Source organism: Coturnix japonica, chromosome 14, assembly GCF_054131305.1.
Source record: "Coturnix japonica strain WE chromosome 14, WE-NBRP24, whole genome shotgun sequence".
Classification (NCBI taxonomy): Eukaryota; Metazoa; Chordata; class Aves; order Galliformes; family Phasianidae; genus Coturnix; species Coturnix japonica.
In genome coordinates, this window is record NC_140676.1 from 6991113 (window position 1) to 7011915 (window position 20803).

Consider the following 20803-nt stretch of genomic DNA (forward strand, 5'->3'; position numbering starts at 1 on the left):
CAGAGGGAAGGTTTGTTGGAAGCGTGGGACACGTCCTTAACACTGGAAGAGACTGGAAGAGCCCCCAGACCTAACTGGGGTGCGTCTGGGAGCGGGGCTGCAGGGAAAGCTGTACCACAAGCACCCACTGGGGTCAGAGCATCTCACTTTCTCATGGCTTCTCTCTGGATCTTCTGCACATCCTGGGCTGACACCGTACCATCTTCTGCTCTGTCCACAGCCAGCTCCAGCTCCTTCACCAGCCACTCGCCCTCCTCGCTGAGATGAAACCTGGGGTAGAACACCACCCAGCTCAGGGTAACGCGTGCCCAGGGGGCAGCCAGGACTAACCCCACAGGCAGCACCCACCTCCGGATGCCCTTTGTGACTGCATACATCTGCTGTGCCTTCTCACGTGCCTGCTGCTGAGTCAGCCGGTGGTTGAACTGCATCAGCAGCCGCTCAGCAAAGGGCTGCCCGGCCCCGTAGATGCGCCCGTAGTTGAAGACCTTGGCGTGCTCCCTGCTGATGCCCACTGTGGCGGCTGTTTTGCTGTGCAGGTCAGTCCCATCGCTCTTCTTCCCTTGCAGGGTCATCCAGCCGAAGGCCGTGCACCCTGCGGCGGGGAGGGAGGGATCAAACACCGCACAGGGATGGGGTTGTGGTGCCCGAACACACAGCCCTGCTCACCGTGCATCCCAGCAAAGTGAGCCTCGCCCAGGACAGCCGCTATCCACAGCTCCTGGGAGTCCACATCTGCACCCACCAGCGAGTAGCCGGGCGGCACCTGGACCATGGCCTTCAGCTCACTGCCCACACGGTCAGCCTGCAGGACACGGCACCCCGATCAGCAAACACATGCTACACCACATCCCACATCCCAATCCCTTCTGCCTGGCCCCCTGCACGTAGCCCTACCCGGGCATTGCTGGCTGTCAGCCACGTGGGCTCCACGGCCCGACGGGTGATGGTGCCTGCGGTCACCACCTGTGGCAGGATGGCCCCATAGTCCTCCTCCTCACTGTAGGCCGGGTGCCTGTTGCACGGATGCAGGGTGAGTGCAGACCCTATGGGCTCCCCCAGCCCAGCCATCCCACTCCGCACCTGGTCACCACGCGAGGCAGCTCCCCCTTCTTCAGCCACACGACCACCTGGGAACTGAGGGACGTGGTGTGAGGAATACACAACAACACAACAGCACAGCCCCCAGCCGCAGGGATTCAAAGCACCAGGCTGACCTGACCCTCTTGTGAGCGTTCCTCCAGAAGGACACCATCTTGTTGATCTCCAGGGCTCTGGTCCCATGGGTGCGACCCACAGCAGCCCGCAATGTGCCATCCTCCATGCGGGACAGGAAGTCCTTGGCGAAGGGGCTCCCCACATTGTTCTCATTGCCGTCCTTCAGCAGCAAGGAGATGCCAAGGCTCAACACAGCGCAGCCCCGTGCACCCTCCGGCTTCAGCTGGGGACATCTCTGCCACTACCCCATGGGACGAGGGAGCAGGGATGGTTCCGAATTACCTTGTGGGGCAGCTTGAAAAACCAGCACCCGGGAACATTGACATCATTGTAGGGGCCATTGCCGTGGTGGAACGAGGGCTGGCTGCTCTCCTCCATCAGCTCTGGCAGCCCATCCTCATCCTGCAAGTGGCAGCGTGAGGTGATGCAGGGCACGGTGCTCCCTCTGCTCTGCTGGGAACCACCGCATCCTGCAGGGAACTTTGCTTACCTGCATCTGGCTCTGCTCTGCCCTGCCTGGCCGCTCCATGTCCAGCTCCAGCTGGCTCAGCTCCTCCACCTGTGACAGAGCAGGGCAGCTGAAATAACCATTCCCAGCCTCGATTACGGGGTGTTTCCTCATCCCAGACCCCGCAGCCACGCACCTTCTGCCACATGCTGCTGCCTTCCAGCACCATCAGCTCATCCTCCACACCAGCCTCCTCTGGGGGCTGCTCCTGGCCCCTCTGCAGGCAGTGCTGCCGATACAGCCGCTCAATCGCCCTGCCAGGGCACAGAGTGTGACCAAACGCTGCAGCCGAGCCCCTTACAGAGCTCTATGTCCCGGCCATGGACTCCATGCCCCGCACTCCCTCACCTGTGTGGGCAGACAGGCCCCTCCGGCTCTGCAGAGGCTGCAGGCAAGTTGTCCTGCCGCCCTGGCACCAAGTAGCCCCAGCCGTGCTTCTCTGAGTAGTGCAGGGGGAAGCCATCCCAGGCCAGGCGCATCAGCTTTGGGGTCACCCTCATCTGCAGGCTGATGAGGCTGGGCCCCGGCACCCAGCCCTCCTCCTCCAGCCGTGGGCACAGCTTGCGGTACCAGCTGTGGGGCACGGCCATGGGTCAGGGAGCAGGGAGCAGGCACTGGGTACCTCGTGGTCCTCAACTCACCCTGGGTGGCCGGGGAGGTGCTGCAGCCTCTTGGGCTGCAGTGTGACCGTCTCCTTCAGGCGCTCCAGGCAGCTGTGGCTCTCGGGGGGTCTCAGCTCCTCCTCCTCAGTGGGGGGACCTGGGTCTGACAGCACAGAGGGCTGTACATCCCTCCATCCCAGCGCCCTGCAGACACCGCAGCATCCCCCCACACTCACCCTCCTGCCACTCCTGAGCAGAGCCCATCTCGGAGGCTTCACTGTTTATTTTCTGATCCTTCTTCCTCTTCAGGGGTTTCTTCTGCTTAAACTCCTGTGTGTCCCACTCCAGATCCCAGAGCCAGGGGTCCTCCTTGTACCTGTGGGCACACTGTGGCTTTCTCCCTGCAACCAGCACTCAACCTGGTCCCATGCCTCCCCCCGTACCTGTCCTCATGCAGCAGCTGGCAGGCATCGTTGGCCAGGTTCATCAAGGACTTCTTCATCTCTTTCTGCAGCTCCTCGTAGGTGCCCTGAGCATCATCCAGGTACCTCCTCCAGTTGCTGTTGACCGGCAGGTAGGACACCCCCATCTCCAGCATCCCAGCAAACGTCACGGGGTGGGGGCACCTGGAGCCCAAAGCCAGGGGTTGGGAATTGGGCACCTCCTGGAGCGGAGCTGCCCTTTGAGCACCTACACCCAGTGTGAGCACACCTTGCATTCATGACTGCACCCAGCCCCTCTCACCTCTCCATGAAGAGCGGCAGCTGCTCCTGGAACACCTCATGTGTAGCCCGGACGTCGCTGGCACAGTATGACATCAGCTCCTGGGGACACAGCGTGATGGCACCAGGACTGGGAGAAGCCACAGAGCCCAGCACAGCTCCCCTCATACACACAAACCCTTTGCAATGAGCACCAGCCATGCGCCAAAGGGGAAAAAAACAACCAAACAAAAGCTGTTTCCTGCCTCACTGCCCATACCTGGAAGTTATTGCTGACATCAGCCATGGTCCCCTTAACAAACAGCTCTCGTGCCTCCTTCTGCAGCGGTTCCCCTCCCACGTACAGCGCGTGCACATCTGCCAGGTTGTTGATGCTGCTGACATGCACCCAGTCCCACGAAGAGACCTGCAGCAGGCAGAGAATGGAAGCAGAGCCCAGCCCCACAGGGAAGGGAGCAGGCAGTAAAGCATTAAAGGATGGTCATTCCATTCCATTCCATTCCATTCCATTCCATTCCATCCTACTCCATTCTATTATATCCCATCTCATCCCATCCAGTTCAATTCCCATTTCCACCTCATTCCTTTCTACTGCACCCCAATTCAATTCCACAGCATCCTATTCCACCCCATTCCAACATGCTTCTTTCTATTCCATCCTATCGCATCCCATCCCACTCCATTCCATTCTATTCCATCCCACTCTGTTACATTCCATTCCATTCCATCCTATCCCATTCCATTTCTTCTCACTCCGTTTTACCTCATTCTGACCCATTCAGTTCCATTCTAACCTATTCCATTTGGATCCTTTTCATCCCATCCCCTTCCATTCCACCAGCACCTGATGCAGCAGAACCACTCCTAAGCCTCACTGAGCAGCTGGGCTCAGCTTCACACTCACCGCCGGCCCCTCAGCTTTGCTGCGCGTCTTCTTCATGTGCTGCCTGACCTGCTGCAGCCCCTTCCTCTTCCCATGTTTCGCAGCCATCCAGAGGCTGCGCTGGAAGCCGGTCAGCCCCGAGATGGCCATGTGCATGCTCATGGTGTCCAGGAATCGCACCTGGGAGCCCTGTAAGGAGACAGCAGTCAGAACCCACGATGTTTCTGCACAGCCCCGAGCAACACACGGCAGCAAAGCAGCCACACACAGTCACCTGGATGAAGTACTGCTCCCTGATGAAGGCTCGGTCGAAAGCCACGTTGTGTCCCACCACCACCCTCTCTCCGCCCTCCTGCTGCCGGCCGGTCCCTTCCTCCAGTGGTATGAGGTCGTGCAGCTCCAGGCGGGGTCCCCACGAGTAGCGCTGCTCCAGGAGGCGCCGGCTGCACCACGAGTACCTGCGGGATGGGGCACACGGTCAGCACCGCAATGCAATGCAATGGGGGCGAAGGGATCACAGAATCACAGAATGACCCGGGTTGGAAGGGACCTCAAGGATCATGTAGTTCCAACTCCCCTGCCTGGCAGGGCCACCAAACATACACCTTTACTAGATCAGGTTGCCCAGGGCCCCGTCCAACCTGGTCTTGAACACCTCCAAGGACGGGGCATCCACAACCTCCCTGGGCAGCCTGTTCCAGGGCCTGACCACTCTCCTAGTGAAGAGCTTCCCCCTAACATCCAACCTAAACCTTCCCTCTTTTAACTTAAAACCATTTCCCCGTGTCTTAGGGAGGGAGGCGTGACCGCGCTGCTCGCTCACCACGCGTGCGGTGACACCGCCACGGCCATGGTGGGGCACTGCCCGGCGGACACGCAAACCTCCACGTCCAGCACCAGCGCTCGCTCCCTCGGACACTCCACGTTCTCGCTCCGCCCGTCGGGGCCGTATCGCGTCCATCCCCGCTGCCGGGCCCAGCTGTGCGGGGCTGGGGGCAGCCGGCAGCGCAGCAGCTCGTCGGCCGCCTCCAGGTACGGCAGACTCTGCTTCTGAGCCAGGCGGCGGAAATGCTCGTCGATGTCGTTGCCGAACATGCGGGGTAACCGCAGGCTCACGTCGGGCAGAGCCGAGCCGTGCCGGCCCCACAGGCCGTGCCGCTGCAGGTGCTCGATGCTGCGTCTCACCGCCGCCTCCGAGTGTTGTACCGCAGCCCCGCGGAAGATTTGTTCGTGCAGGTTCCGGGACAACATCTGGATCCGCAGCGGGTTCACGCGCCGCTCGCTCCGCTCCGACGGCTCCGGCTCGTCACCGCGGGGCTGCGGGTGGTGAGAGGAGGAGCCGGAGCGCGGCCGGGAGGAGGAACGGAGCGGAGCGGAGCCACGGCGGAACGGACGGAGCATGGCGGGGACCCAAATGGACCCGAATGGGGGGGAATGTTGGTTGTTCGTCCCCGCGGCCCAACACGGCGCTGCCGGACACGCAGCGCGGCACAAACTTCCGCCCCACGCCCCGCCCCGCGCAGCCGCGGAGCTGCCGGCACGACACGTGTAGGGCGCGGGGAGGGAGCGCTGCAACGGGCGGCCGCGTGGCCTAATGGATAAGGCGTCTGACTTCGGATCAGAAGATTGCAGGTTCGAGTCCTGCCGCGGTCGAGTGTTGGAGCGCTGGGTTAAAGCGTTTCTTTTTGCTCGTCCCGCAGCTCGTTTTGTCAGCGGGTCACACGCTCAGCGCTGCGTTATTGGACCGGACCGGACAGAACCGGCGGTACCGGGCGGTGCTGCCCGCAGCGCTGCGGGGCGGTGGTGATGCGGGATGGAGCTCAGGGCGCCGCGCTGAGCCGCGAGCTGCAGTACCGCACCGCGCCGCCAGGTGTCGCTGCGGACCCGCCGCTGCCGCTCACGCGGGGCCGTCGGGGCGCGGGTTCGTCCGTTCCCGGCGCTCCTACACGGTTCGGGGGGTGACGGGGGGCACCGTGCGGCCGAACCCACCGTGAGGAGCCGACGGGGCGGAACGAGGACAAAGCCCCGAGCGCAAACCCGGCGGTGCAGCACGGGAGGCCCCAGCGGGTCGTGGGGACGCGGTGCCAGCGGGGCGAGGCCGTTCGTGCCCCTCTTTGTGCGCCGAGCGGCGCCGCTGTGTGCGTAGAAAACGGCCCTGGATTGTCCCTGAGGCTGGAGAGAAAAAGGACGGGGCTGGGGGGGGGGTGAGGGCCGGGATGGGTCGGGGGGCTGCACCGCGAACGGCTCCGGGGATGGACTCAGGGTCGGGGCTGCCCTCCCGCCTCTGCGGGCTGTTATCGCCCGTTGCCTCTGCTGCGTTGTCGTTGTTTTGTTTATTTTTTCCGATTTCATTGTTATTTTGTCTCCTCTCACGAATCCCCACTGAAGGGAAAGAATAGAAATAAATCCCGACGAAGCGCTGTCGGCACCGCTCGGGCCGATGGCAGCACCCGCTGTATCCAAACAACGGGAAAAGAATAAACCCAACACCAACCAAAGCCAACAAACGGGCCGCTGGAATTGTAGCGGGGCTGGGACCGGGCTCAGGGCATCAATGCGCGACTCGGGGCAGGGCCGATGGGGGCACTTCTCCGTTCTACCCCCCAAACACCTCAGGCCCTTTGTCCTTGTGCCGCAGCCCGACGCGCCCCGTCGGGGCCGGGCACGGAGCGGCCGAAGGAAACGTCGGGGCCGAGCGCTGCGGGCGGACAATGGGGCGGCGGCGGGACTTTGCTTAACCCCGGTGCCCCGCAGCCGGCTGGGGGCAGGGGGTCAAGGGCTTCGCCGTCCGCCGGGGCACGGGGAGAGTCACGTCGCGGAGCCCTTCGGAGCCGCGGAACCGAGGACGTGGCGAGGGCCGGGGATGGTTTTGGAGGGCGGCTGCGGGGCTACGGGGGCGGAGAAGCGGTACCCCGTGGATCTGCCTTCGCCTGTCGGTTCGGGGAGGGCTGCGGGAGGAGGGAGCTGCGGAGCGGGGCAGAGACATTCCTGCTGCCTCCCCGGGAGCCGAGGCATCGGAGAAATGGGCATTTTATAGGTGACGTACGGGCTTACGTGGGAGCTCGTGCCCGGCACCGCTCTGCCAGCGCCGTTTCTACTGACACGACACCTTCCCGTAGCGCGCACCCCCCTTTACCAGGCTGGGGGAGGGTGCGGGGGGGAGCGGGAGGGGACAGTAAAAGGGAAAAGAAAAGCGGCCCTTTCTTATCCCGCTCGGGAGACGAGCCCCGGAGCTCCGAAAGTGAGCGAAGGGCGAAGGCGGGCGGCGGGGAGCGGGCCGGGACCCGTCCCCGAGCTCTGAGAGCCGGGCGAAGCGGCGGGGGAGGCGGGCGGTGCAGGTAAGAGAGCGGCGGGCACGGGCGGTGCCGGCGCTGCGGGGCTTTGCGGGGCCCATCCTGGGGAGCGCTGCCCCGTTTCCTTCCACGTTTCCACCCTCATCTCAGGGCCGGGCCCTGCGCGGCTTCGAGCTCCGTCTCCCGGGACCGAGGAGGGTTCGGCGGGCGACCGGAGAACGCGGCGGTCCCGGCAGTGCGGGCAGCATCTGCCCCGCGCCCATCGCCATCCCTCGGACGTGGGCCGGGGTCCCCCGAGCAGAGCAGCCCTCTCTCGGCCCCGGGCTCCTCCCGTGCGTGTCTCAATTCACTCAGGCTTGACTTGGCAATAAGCTCTCTCAATAAGGTGACAATAGAGCCCCAGTGGGACCCGAACAAAGAATTTGAAAGTAGTTAAATTGCAGGACACGTCCATCGCCTGGGTGCTTGAATTAAAGAAAAAGGGAGGGGGGGGGAAAAATCGGAGAAAAGAAAAAGGAGAGAGACTTTTCTTTGGGCTGGTGAGAAAATGCTCGGGGTAAAAGTTGGTTTGGCGTCTTCATTTCAGCGACAATGGAGCAGAGCTAATTCAATAGGAAACGCGGGGATTTTTTAATGAAAAGACCGCCAGGGTTACACCGAAGTTAAGCTCTTGTGAATTAATTATTAGGGCAAATAAACTGGGGGGGGGGGGGGGGAGAGGAGGGGGAAGGGGGAAGAGCTCGGGAGGGAGTGTTGCAATTTCTTCATATTCTCCTTTTCGTGTTTAACGACAATGCCATCAGGTTTCGACTCCGGGAGAGAGAAAGGATTCCTTCCACTCCCCGGGATGAGGAGAATACGTGGGTTTTCTGTTTTTTATGTGGCGTTTCTTAATTGCTTTTCAAATAAAACACTGCCGAATTTGGCACCGGGTTCCTCTTTCTGCTGCCAGCGGCGTTTGGGGCCGCGGTTCCTTTCGTGGCAACTCGCAGACTCCAAAGGAAAAAAACAACGGGGAAATTGAAAATAGAGGCTGTGGAGGCGATGCGGTGCATTGCTCAGCGTGCCGAGCTCCCGGCCGCGATCGCTGCGTTTCTCCTCCATAGGAACGCGCCCGGTGACCGCAGCGCCTTCAGCTCCCGGAGCCGCGGGCACAGCTCGGGTGAATCGGGGATAAAACGTGGGAGAAATGAGGTGAAAGGAGGCGAGAAAAGGTCGGGAGAGAAGCGAGGCTGTGACAGCAAAGGGGGGTTATGAAATAGATATTTATGTATATAATCTTTTTTATTCTTCTTCTTCTTCCCTCGCTTTGCAAAAGCTGCAGGCGAAACGCTAAATGTATAATTGCGTAAAGGGGAATATAAGGATGAGAAAAAATGGAGGGGAGCGGAGGAAGGAAGAGAGGGAAGGAAAGAAAGGCACGCGGCATCGCCGTGCTCGTGTCCTGAGATCGGCCGCAACTCACCGGCGGGATGATGCGGGCACGGCACGGCACGGCCTGACCGTCGGGGCGGCATGGACGGCACGGCACGGCACGGCACGGTATAGCACGGCCCTGTCCGCTATAGCACGGTCCGGTCCGGTATAGCACGGCCCGGCCGGCTGGAGGGACCCTCTGCCTCTTTCTCCCTTTCTGCCGCCGCCCCCCAAGGAAAGCTCGTGGTCCTGCTCTGCCCGACGGCTGCGGTGCTGCACCGCACCATGCCGTGCTGAGCTGTGCCGTGCCGTGCTGGGCTGCGATGAGCTGGGCTGTGCCGGGCCATGCCGAGCCGGGCTGTGCTGTTCGGGGCCGTGCCGTGCCGTGCTGTGCCGTGCTGTGCCGTGCCGCTCCGGGGAGCCTCGCGGACTTTCAGCACTTGGACAGCGGTGCGGGGGCCGGGCCGTGCCGGGCCGTGCCGGGCTGGTCGTGGGGAGCCGAGCAGCGATGATGCTCCGTGCGGCGGAGGCAATGGGGAGCAATGGGGAGGCGACAACCCTGCCTGAACGCCGGGGATGGGGACACGGCCGAGGGGGCTCTGGGAAGCACCCCGGGAGGGGAACTTCGCCTCGACCTCCCTCCCCCCCCTCCCAGCTAGAAGAGAGCTCCGGTAGGCAGAGCTGTGCCCCGGAGGTGCGGTGCAGCTCCGCAGAGGGCGCGGGGCCCCGAGGGGGCGGCAGCGGGCGGCTCAATGGGGTGTGGGGGGAGAGACCCGTTTCCCCCATCCTCGGGGGGTAATTAGGGGTGACACGGAGGGGCTGCGGTTTCTGCTCGGTGGAGCTGCCGGCGACCAACCCCCGCCGCCGCCGCCTTCCTCCCGTCCTCCTCCTCTCACCCTCCCTCCTTCCCTCCCCCCGCCTTCTCCCCTCCCCCTCTCCCTCCTCCTCCTCTCCGCCATGGTTGGAGTGAATCGGAGGCTGCCGGGCTGACGTCAGTGCGGGCAGAGCCTGCCGCCGGCGGCAGCTCCTGGACACCGACCAGAACCGGCACCGGCAGCAGCCGGCAGGACGCGAAGAGCCCGGGCACCGCCGCCCCCAGCACCGGGGGTACCGGGGACGCGGGGGGCAGAGCCCTGCCCGCCCCGCCGCTCTCCCTCCGGGAAGGGCGGCCCCCGCCGCCCGCTTCGCCCACGGACGGCCCCGTCGCTGCCCTCGCCTCGGCTGCAAGCGTGAGTGTGGCGGCACCGGGGGTCCCTGGGGAGACTGCGGGGCGCGGGGGCTCTGCCCCGATAGGGGAGGAGGAAGGAGTGAATGGGAGGAGAAGTCGAGAATCTCCCCGCCGGGAAGTTGTGTCCCTCCGGCTGCGGGACCCCGCTGACCCGCGTCGCTCCCAGCTCCACCGCCCGTCGGGGCGGCCACGGCGGCTCCGGAGCCCAGCGCAGCGGGAGGTGGGGGCAGCGGGTGCCCCCGGGCTCCTTTGGCTGCCGGGGCCGCTCTGCTCCGGGCTGCGCTCCCCGCCTGTCCGGGACGGGACAGCCCGAAGGGGCGAGCGGTGCCTCGACGGGGCGGCGGGGAGCCGGGGCTGAGCGGAGCCGCACGCTGCAGCCAGATGGCTCCTGAATGTCCCCGCTGGCCGAAAGAAGCGGCGTGCAGCGGGCGGAACGCCTGACCGAGGCCGAGCCTCGCGGCGCATCGCGGCGTTAGGCCCCGGGTGAGACCCAGAGCTCGGGATTTTTCCTAAGGACGCAGTGAGGGCTGCTGCGGGGCATCGCTCCGTGGGGGTGGGAGACACCGGGACGCCGCTTTCCGCGTTCCCCCCTCGGGTGAAGCTCCGAGGACAGCGCCGGGGCCGCCGCTGCCCGTAGTGCGATCTGCCGGCAGCCTCTGCTGGGGGAGGATTTTTTATTTCACATTTGCTTCTCTCTGTATCTTTGCTTCACCCCCCTCCCTCCCCCCTTCCCCCGGCCTTTTCTTCCTTTTTTAAATATATATAGATATATCTTTATTTATAATGTTATTTTCTTTCTTTTTTTTTATTCACTCTGGTATTTTTCTCCCATTCATTTTCTGCTCTCTCCTTCCCGCGGACGTTCATTTCCTTGCTGCTTTTTTCTTTCTTTCTTTCTGTTTCCTCCCCTCCCTCCCAACCTTCTCCTCCTCCCGTGTCTCTCTGGAAGTAAAACTCATTTTAGGCCTCAGCCTTACGGAAACCCGACCCGTAGCAGTGCAGGTGCATTGGCAGTGCTCACCACCCGGACCTACCCCGCAGCCCCTCGACGTGCTCCCGCCCCACCGAGCGAGGAGGGTCCGGGACCGTCCCACCCTCAGTCCCGGCCCTCGACGGCCGCAGAAAGGAACAGCCGGGCTGTGGGACGCTTCGGCTGAGCCTTTCCAGCTCCGTGGCTCTCTTAGACGCGGCTTTTAATTGCAAAACAAAGCAAAGATTTTCCTGAACGCCCGTCGGGAGCCGCCGCTCCTGCGAGTTGGCGAAGCCCAAATTGTGGGAGGAAAAGCGAAAAACAATTAAGACACGATGCAGGTCGGGGCGGCGAGGAGCGGGGGTTACTCTAGGTTGGCTAAAAATAACTTCTCCTAATTAAAGAAAAGTGACGTCAGACGTGCAGGACGTAGAAGAGGGGAAGGCAGCGGACCCGGCGCGGGGCGATCACGTTCAGTAATTCAGGGGAACGGGCACCGGGGCCGCTCCGGGGTGCGGGCGGCGAGCGGCTCCCCGAGCCCGGCTCCGGATGCGGGACGGCTGAGGCGGACGGCATCGCTCCCTCGGGGAAGGGAGCGGGGCGAAGCCGGGACACGGTGCGGAGCTCTGCGCTGCGGGCAGGGCCCAGGGCGCGGAGGCAACGCGGGCGCGGAGCGGCGTCAGTGCAGCACCATGGTCAGAGCAGCGGCCGCCACGTCGGGGCTGAGGTCGGGCCGGACCTGTCCGAGCAGCGCCGGGGGATGGAGGGGAGCGAACACTCTGAACCTCCGCTTGGAGATGGGGAGATCTCCCCGCTTTTTCTCGGAGTTGTCGGGCTGTAGCCGGGGAAGTGTGATGGCTTCTTTCATTTATTCTTTTTTTTTGCCCCGGTTCTGCATGTGTGCATGCAGAGGAAGCGCAGACCCCCCGTCCCCATGTCCCCACGTCCCCCTGTCCCTCCGTGCCTTCAGGTGCGGGGGCTGCGGGCCGCCTCCAGGCTCTGCCCGCTGTGCCTCGCTCGGTGCCAAGGAGCCATTTTGTGCGCTTAAATTGCTCCCGAAATAAATAAATAAAAACAATAAGGAATAATAATAACAATAATAACAATAATAATAAATACCAGCCCGACGTTTAAACAACGCCGGAAACCTCGCAAACGCAGACAGCGATTTTTCTCCCGGGCCTCTGCTTACACGGAGCGGGCCGAGGCGGGCGATGGCAGCCGAGCGAGGCGCTGCCGAATGAAGCGGGAATAAATATATGGAGATATTCGTGCTTCTGCGAGGATAAATCGCGTCCTTCACCCGGCGGGGAGGGGGCCGCGCTCCCCGGCCTCGGGTGCGGTGCCTTCAGCCGAGCGCTGCCGCGGCCTCGGAGCGGGGACGGCGGGGACAAACGGGGCCGGGGAGCGGAGCGGAGCCGCGGGGACAACGGGGCCGGGAGAGCGGGGAGGCGGCCGGATGGGACCCGCGGGGAGAACGAGGCCGCCCCCGGGGGGAAACTGAGGCCGGGCCGCGGCCCGAGGATTGAGGCAGCGTTCGGCCGCTGTGCCCCGGGGGGTGCGCCTCCCTTCGCACCGGCGGCGATCGGCGGTCACGGCGGCAGCAATAAATGAGGGGAAAATCCGGAGCCGGAAAATGAAGCAGATCCGATTTGTAGCGTTTTTGCTTTTTTTTTTTTTTTTTTTTTTTTTCCTCCCCCTCTTTCTCCAGGGCTGATTCAAACATCCCCGGTCAAACCGTTCCCGAGCTGCTCGGGGTGGCGGGGATGGTTCCGAGGGGCTGAGGAAGGAGCGGAGGTTTCCCCCCCCGGCCGCCGCGGGGCCGTCGGGGCGGAGGGGCACCCCCGGGCCCGGTTCTCGTTAGGGAGAGGCGGCCGGGAGCCGGGAGCTCTGCGTTGTGCGCCGAGCTGGCAGCGCCGCTCCTACAGCTTTTAGCTTAATTGAGCTCGTCTATTTTATTTCATTCCTTTGGATTTGATTTTATGATTTTATTTTTTTAAAGAGGAGATGGGAAGCGGGGAGAGGAAGGAATAAATAACCCGAATAACGGAGCCGCCGGGAACGCGGGCGGCGCTGGGAGCCGCGGCCGCTCCCGCAGCATTTCGCTCCGTCCCCATCTCTCCCGTTTTACGGGAGGTCACGTTTTAGTCGAGCCCCGGATTGAAGGGAAAAGGAGGTTTAGGAAAGGAGACGGATTATCCCATGAATTTGTATTTCTTTCTTGAGATGGCATTCTTTATTTATTTCTCGCCGTGTAGGTCAGATCGGCGTCTCAGATAAGCGTATTTCCCTCCTGGCATTCGGTTATTATTCTCACCGTTGTTATTATTTGTATGTGCCGGATTTGTCACTACACGCGTACGGCGCTGACAGCCCGCGAGGGGAACGGAGGAAAAGAGGAGGGGAAATCATTAAAATGGGGGAGAAAAAGGGGGTCGAAGGGATCGGGGAGGGATCGCAACCCGGAGCTCATCGGGACGGGGCCCTTTGAGGCAGAGCACGGACGGGGCGGGCGCTGAGAGACTGAGAGGGACAGAAGGAAAAGGGATGGGAAAGGGGAAGGAAAATGTGGGGAAAGGGGAGAGGGTGGAGGGAAGGAGGGAGAAGGGAAGGCGAAGGGCCGGGAGAAAGGAGAAGTTGGCTGCAGGGCCGTGCGGGGGGGACACTGCGGGGAACAAGAGCGGAGGGGCGGCACGGCTGGAGGGGGGAGGCCGGGCAGGGGGGATGCAATGGGGGGGATAAGGGGGAGGGGGGGGTTGGAAGGGGCGTCCCGAGCCGAGCTGAGCCCAGCGGGTCCTTAGAGCCCGCCCCGTCCAGCGGGTTCGGCCGGGCCGGGCTGCGAGAGAGCGGGAAAGGGGGCGCTGATTTAAATGTGTGCCGAGGATTGGATGAGCGTGGTGTGATGTCACTTCCCAAAGGGGGCGATTACCATGCGAGGGGAGTAGAAGTTGGGCAGCGGGGCGGGAGCGCGAGATGCTGCCGGGTCGGTACCGCCACGGGCTCGGCTCGGCTCGGCTCGTTCCGCCTCCTCCTCGCAGCTCCGCTCCGTCTCCGCTCCGTATATTCATCTTTTATTTTTTTTCTCTTTTTTTTTTCTGTGTCTCCGTGGTTCCCGGTGGCAGATCCCGACCGTTCTGCCCCGGCTGTGCTCCTTCACCCCATCGCCCGACTGACGGCAGCCCCCGCCGGAGGGATGTTTCTGTCTTTGGTTATCTAGCTGTATGAGTGTTGTGGAGCCATCATAAAGCTAGATAACCGAAAGTAGAAATGACTTCCAGACCTGCACGCCCGGGGGAAGAGGCTGCAGCAGCACCGGCGGCCCCGCGGCCCGCACAGCCCCGCCCGCCGCCCTCCGTCCGTCACCTCGGGGCTCCAGGTAAGAGCCCGCCCCGTCGGGCCGCTCCGCAGCGCTCCGGGCAGCGGGACCCGCGGCTTCGCGGCACCAGGAGGGAGGGATGGAGGGATGGATGGATGGATGGATGGATGGATGGATGGATGGATGGATGGGGAGCCCCGTGCACACGCGCTCAGCTCCAGGTACATGGGAGCGGGCTGGGAGAGAGGAGCCCCCGGGCTGCTCTGCTAACAAAGCCCCCCCCCGGCACATGCTGCGGTCAGACCTCGATACAAACCTGCTTAGTGATATTCTATCCTCTCCTCCTCTCTATTTCCCTATTTCTTCTCTCTCTCTTTTTTTTCCTTCCTTCCTTCTTTTCTTTTCTTTTTTTTTTCTTTTTTTTTTTTTTTTTCTTTCTTTTTTCCGGCTTTGGACATGATCCCGGCCTCCCCTTGAAGGCCAACTTGGCGATCATGCCTGCACTTTCCCTGTGAGTTCGCTGTTGCTGGGGAGGTCTGTAGGGAGGGGATCCCCAGGACGGGTCTCGCAGCCCGGTGTTCCCTCCGGCAGCGCAGGCACAGAACCTCCCGCACCTCCGCCGCGAGCCCCAGAAGTTGGAACGTAATATGTATGACAATGTCTGGCAAATAATAGGGAGGGGGGGGGAAAAATACAACAAAAAAGGAGGAAAGAAAGAAAGAAAAAAAAAAAAAAAAGCAATTGGCAAATCTGCATTCCGTTCCCATGGCGACACAAAGCACCGCGATCTCCGCCGAGCCGCCCCGGCACGTTTTTGCAGCCGGTGTGGGGTGAGCACCCCCGCTTGGGGTTGGAGTCCCTGGGCGCTCCGTGGGGCACTTATAGGGTATGGCCGCAGTCCCTTGTCCGGTGCCCGCGGGGACGATCGCTGCGCCCTCGGGGGCCGTGACAGCTCCGGGGCGGGGGGGGATGCAGAGGGAGCCGTCCCCACCGCTTTCCCGGGGCCCTTCGCTGCCCCCGCGGTGCGGGAGAGGAGCGAGATGGGCAGGGTGCTGCCGCGCTCCCTCTGCTTGCACTTATGGGTGCTGTGCTCGGCCCCGTCCTTTTGGCAGAGGGGAGGGGGCAGAGTAGGGGCCCGAGCCCCGCACCCATCTGGGTGTAAGAGGGCGAAAAGTGGAAGCTCCACGCACCCGGGGGGCTCGGCACCATCCCCAGCGCAGGGCCGGCATCAGCCGCCGCAGAGACCTTTTCCAGGGCCAAAGCACCGCCGTAACCCCATCAGGAGAAAGGATCTCAGCCTGAATTCGGCTGTACCGTGGGAAAGCAAAGTTCCGAGGAGCGCTGTTAATAGAGATTCTAATGAGGAGTCATTGGAGAAATTAAAAAGGGGCAAAGAGAGACGGCGGCTGCAGCGCTAATTCCGCAGGAAACCTCCCAGGGAAAGGCAGCGCAGGCGGGAGCGCTGGGAAGCATGAAGGCCTGGAATTAGACTATCATTTAGAAAGCGTTACTAATCTGAAGTTACAGCGGTAATTCCGTGATTTGCTGGGTCCCACACGCAGCGCCAGAATTAAAGAGACGGATTTGGTGAGAAATGTAACTCAACGGCGGCTCCGCGGCTCGGCGAGCGCCGAATGAATCATTCATTCCAAAGGCAGCCAAAGACGTGTCGTTAGGAGCCGACCTCCCTTCTCTCCGTCTGGAATATGCACGGCTCCCTGCAACCCCAGAAATCGTGGAAGGGATGGGAGGTGGGAGGAAGGAACGCGGCCCTTTCGCTCCTCCATCCCGTTGGTTATTGAATAAGAAATAATTTGGGGCTGATTTCGTGTGATATTGTGTATGTGGTGCTCTGCTCCTCTCTTTATTTCTTTTTCCCTCCCGCGTGATGGCATCGAGTCAGGTGCAGGCGTTGAGGTGGAGATGCTTTAAAACTGGAGCGAACAAAGCGAGCAAGGTGCTTGATGAATGCATTTATTCCGGAGTAATGATTTGATGGGGGATGGAAGAAAGAAACATTCAAATTCCTAATGAATGTAATTCAGGGGGAAGCGTTGGAGCGGTGGTGGAGGAGAGCTGCGTGCTGGAGTGCTGCTACATGGCATTGCCCAGGAGGTAGTTCTGTCCCTGGCTTTTGTAATGGCAAAAGGTGGACATTTAAAAAGGAAATCCAAGGAAAAAAAGAGTGTGTGTGTGTGTGTGTGTGTGTGTGTGTGTATATATATATATACATATACATGTGTATAATAAGTGTGTTTGTGTGTGTGTATAAATACACATATATAATTGATGAAGTAAAATGGAAGCGTGGTGATTGGGGTGTGCACGTGAACTCCCACAAAGGACAAGGCGAGCTCTGTCTCCTTGCTGTTGGACCAGGTGTCAGACAGCACCCTCAGCTCCCCAGTTTTCCCTCCCTGAAGCCCCCTGCTCTCAGCTGTTCAGGTGTTTTGCAGGCTGTAGGGCTGGTCCATGTATCCTAGAGCCATTCCCACAAAGCAGGCTTGAGGCAGGGATGGAGCACTTTGCCTTTTTATGTTCCAGGCAATAGGAGCTGTGGTCACATTTTTGCTGGGGTTTCATTCTTCGTTTTCACACTGGGAGCTGGCAGTCAGGGCGCACCCATCTGCACCACAGTGCCCACCTTGCAGCCCAATGCAAGGCCTTCTGCCTTCTGATGGGCTGCTGGCCCACCTCCTTTGGGCATGAGATGGGTTTTGGTGAGCGGGGCCACACCTGAAGCATCCCAGCAGCCTGCTGCTGCTTGGCCCTGTGCCCTGCTGGTGTCAGTGTCAGCCCCATCCTTGCCCCCAAATACAGAAGGTCGGTGCCTGCTGGTGCCCCCATCACTTGTGGGGTGGTGCAGTGCTGCAGGCAGGGAGCAGAGCGTGGCTCCCACATCCCTCCTGCTGCTGGTGACGGTCCCTTTGCAGAGGTACAGGGTGCAGTGCATGTGGGGTGAGATCTCCAAGGCCGGGTGTGATGTCTTTGTTCTTCAGTAGTACTAGGGGTGGGCAGAGGGAGATGGGGATGTAAGGATCCTCAGGGGTAATTGGAAAATGCCATTAGGGGATCAGTGCCGCAGGGCATCGCATGCTCAATCTGCTTTATTTATTTCTCTTCTCCAAAACTTCTCCCCATGCAGCGGGATGGGCTCACAAGATTTGTACCCGGTGCCCAACCTGTGTGGCATGGAGTGGGTGGGGATGGGGCTGCCCGGTGCCTGCTGCTCCAACAAGCTGCTCTGAATGGAGGCAGGGCCACTCAGTTATGGATGAGATCCCATCAATGGGCATTTTTGTGGAATTGCCTGGCGATGGCTGGTGTGGAGCTGGAGGCCTGGCTCTGTCGCTCCTTTTGTCTCCCTGATTCATCGCGTGCTGCCTGCACCCACCTGGCCCCGTATCCCGGCTCTGTCTGTGCCATGGGGCTGTGCTGGGGGCCCTGCCCATGTCTGAAGCATACAGCTCCCATCCCTTCAGGGCAGGGTGCTCTGTGGATGCCAGGTGCTAATTTGGCACTGGGAGCTTCTCAGAGCTGTGAGCATGAAGGTGTTTGCATCTCACACGTGGTGTGGGTTCCACGTGTCACCGGGGCGCTTTGTCACCCCAAATCCTCACAAGCTGTTGGGGTTGGTGGTGTAAGATGGGAACATTACCACCTGTGCCACCCTGCCCAGGTTGGTTTGCTGCTTTGTGGTGTTTCTTGCCCCAGAACACATTGGCAGAAGCGAGGTGTGCAGGGTGTGGACAGAGCTCTGGGTGCCACATCTGTGTTTGCTCAGCAGTTCAGGTTGGGTTTAGGGGCGTTCGCCTGCACAGCTCAGGAATGGGGGGTAAAAAAAGAAAACGGGCTGGGGAGGAAAGCACACAGTCTCTGTCAGTTAGCTGTCTCTTGGAAACTCGGCTTGCTGTTCCTATAGAGGCTTTCTCTTTTCCTTCGCCCTGGTCTGGCCTTAAGTACCACTTTAAGTGGGCTTTGCTCATTCACATCCAGGCTCCTTAGAGCAATTGAGCCCGCGGGGGTTTGAAAAGAAGGGACAGTCCCTCAATGGCAGGACCTTGGGCCAGGCTAATTGGTTTTGGTTCAAGGGGATACTGGATTTGTGAAAAGCCCAAAGCCATCTTTCCCACGCCAAATCCCAGCCCTTTAGAGGGGGAAGTGTGGGGTGCCAGGTGGGGAAGGAGCTGAAAGAAGGGTGATGTGCTTGGAGATCCATTACTACCCTGACACCCACCAGCTCCTGCAGGGATGGGCACCCCGTGGTAGTGCAGGGATGTGGGTCCCTGCTCCATGGGGATGGGTCCCTGCTCCATAGCACCATCCTGCTTTCATTAAACCTTGGCTTCAAGGCTGCCACAGAGATAGATGCTGAGAGGAGCAGAAGGATGGGACCTGGGGAAAGCTGGCAGCACCAAATCGTGTGCCTTTTATGTCTCATTTTGGTTTGGGATTTTATTTTTTTCCCCTTACACCGAATCTCTCTGGCACCATCCCAGCAGTCCCATGACCTTTACTCTCCCAGATCCATAAAAATCACTTAATTATTGGGCCGAAAATCAAGGCTTGGAAACAAAGCCAGCTTATGGGACCATCATTTCTTGATGTATTTCCTAGGAGGACATATTTCTGGGCACCTTCAGAGCCGTGCGCGCAGCGTGTTGGATATGAGATATCAAGGCATTATTTATTGAGGAAGTCTTCACACTCCCTCATCTGTTATAATTAACTGATGACATTTTTTCTAAGGTTCAAAATATGGTGAAAAAGTATAATTAGCGCGAAGCTGAGGCACTGCATTAAAATGTCTCCTATAGTTAATGTAAGATCGTGCTGCTATTTATTATAGGAGGGGTCGGCTCTGACCTCTGTGTTGCCTAACACTTTTTATTGTAAAGATTGTTGAACTTTTTTATTCTCTCTTTTTGAGACCCTCTGACACTCCCATTGTTTGCTGCGGGCCCTTGAAATTCGGCGGGGGGAAGCTGTTCGGCGGAGAGCGATGCCTATTCTTTGTCCCCTAAATTCCTTTCAGGTTTAGCTGAATTATGAATCATTCAGAATCGCAATTTCCCTTCAGTTGCCTCTTTGAGGCAGGGGGAAGAAAAATAAATGTGTTGTTTCTCCGGAATAATAATCACAACAAACCAAGAGTGCGGTGCCCTGGCATGGCTGGGTAGGATGGAAGAACCATCGCAACCGCCTTTAGGAGCCCCCTCTGCATCCAACCGATCCGTGCCCCGATCTCCCGGCACCAGACTCGATGCTGGGAAGAAAAGAAATTGCATTTGTGTGCATGGGTCCTGCCAGCCCCAGCGGTTCGCCTTCCTGCACCGCCGACCCCGGGAGAGCAGCCTTCTGCCGCTGCCAGATAACATTAGCTCTGTATTTCATAGTGGCAGAAATCTGTGCCGAGGCTCCGGGCTCGAAATCCCTCTCCCCGCGATGAGCATGAGGAGGAGGGAGGGGAATTTGCTACACTTGCGTACAATTGGGTTGGGTGGGTTTGGTTTTTTTTTTTTGTTGCTTTTTTTTTTTTTTTTTTTTTGCTTATATAAACAATGTATTATTTATCAGGCATAAATAATACATTTTCTGTATGTTTAGAATGCACGTGATTTCTGCCGATTAAAAATGTACAGGGTTTAAGGCACCGAACCAAGTACTCGCAGGTCGGGGCGCTCGACTGCGCTTCGGCCGTGGCATGTAATTCAGCCTCTGCTGCCCGTGCCCACGTTGGGCTGCAGTGACTCGGTCACAGCCTATTTATAGCTTACTCCCTCCTTCCCTGGTCGGTGTAGATGCACGGCGAGGTGGAATTGAGGTTGCACGGACAGCCGTAAATTGAGCATTTCCTAACTTGTGAAGTGCTTGACCACGGAGTTCAAACGAGGCCTTTTCAGGGCTGGGTTTCTGCATGTGGCATTAACGGCGTTGGTAGGGGATGAAAAATGCAGGCATAGAGAAGCCATAGAACAGCGGAGCCCAATCGGACTATTGAAAGTGCTCTTTGAATAGGTGGGGGAGTCAACAGAGCCTACACTTGATCTGAGCTCAATGGCCAAGAAGATGTCTCCAAGCTGAAAGGGGGAAGCCTTTGTTCCGCCAGCACCAGCCACGATGTTTTCTTTGCCTTTGGTTTTGCCTCATTCACTCCTAGGGAGGTTTGGGCTCCTTCTCTTGAGGAATCTTCATTGTGTTCACTGAAATTGCACTTGGGGAAGGTGGTGTGGCCTTAGGAGGGTGCACAGGCATGTGCTCCCAGCGTCACACCTCCCGATGTGCGCTGCCCGGGTCCTCCTTCCCATGGAGCACATGCTGGAAGGAAAAGGGAGGCCTTTGTGTGCTATATGGGAGTTCTTATATCTTTTTCTTTAACTGATGGAAGAATTTACTCCACTTTCCTTGGGATCTGGTGGCGTGCAATGCAGGTTTATCTTCGCTGGAGATGGCTTTCTTTTTCCTTTTCTTTGTTTCCTGGGAATTCTCTCCATTCTGCCTTGCAATATCCGTGAGGACATGTTTGGTTCTCTCTGTTTTACAGCAGAGGCCTCCAGCCATTTTTGCCTTGTGGGTTCCTGCAGCCTGGTACCCTACAGGGGCTTTTCCTGTGCTGTCACAATGTCTATCTATGCGCGCCACATTGG

General features: G+C 59.8%; 1 protein-coding gene and 1 non-coding gene across 7 annotated transcripts in view; one reads left to right on the forward strand and one right to left on the reverse strand.

Moving 5' to 3' along the window:
• The window catches only part of POLG (DNA polymerase gamma, catalytic subunit), an 8891-nt gene extending 3461 nt beyond the window's left edge, over window positions 1–5430 (reverse strand). Inside the window, exons 1-18 of one of the 6 annotated variants that reach the window (XR_014934167.1) lie at window positions 4757–5430; window positions 4208–4391; window positions 3955–4122; window positions 3310–3456; window positions 3073–3152; window positions 2772–2954; window positions 2565–2704; window positions 2368–2491; window positions 2075–2299; window positions 1863–1980; window positions 1709–1777; window positions 1501–1620; window positions 1218–1378; window positions 1084–1137; window positions 898–1015; window positions 670–805; window positions 349–595; window positions 116–270 (exon numbers count right to left, since the gene is read on the reverse strand). Coding sequence is in view for 3 of the 6 variants with exons in the window: in XM_085514961.1 (XP_085371087.1) it covers window positions 144–270; window positions 349–595; window positions 670–805; window positions 898–1137; window positions 1223–1378; window positions 1501–1620; window positions 1709–1777; window positions 1863–1980; window positions 2075–2299; window positions 2368–2491; window positions 2565–2704; window positions 2772–2954; window positions 3073–3152; window positions 3310–3456; window positions 3955–4122; window positions 4208–4391; window positions 4757–5334 (3042 nt within the window). In the remaining 3 variants the exon portion in view is untranslated. Of the gene's footprint in view, window positions 1–115; window positions 271–348; window positions 596–669; window positions 806–897; window positions 1138–1217; window positions 1379–1500; window positions 1621–1708; window positions 1778–1862; window positions 1981–2074; window positions 2300–2367; window positions 2492–2564; window positions 2705–2771; window positions 2955–3072; window positions 3153–3309; window positions 3457–3954; window positions 4123–4207; window positions 4392–4756 lie in introns of those variants that run through there. The other 5 variants (XM_015873094.3, XR_014934166.1, XM_085514960.1 and 2 more) reach the window with 5 other exon arrangements.
• An 83-nt stretch (window positions 5431–5513) lies between these two features.
• On the forward strand, window positions 5514–5586 carry TRNAR-UCG (transfer RNA arginine (anticodon UCG)). The gene has a single exon. It is a non-coding gene; the product is annotated as a tRNA-Arg (tRNA).
• The last annotated feature ends 15217 nt before the right edge of the window (window positions 5587–20803 follow it).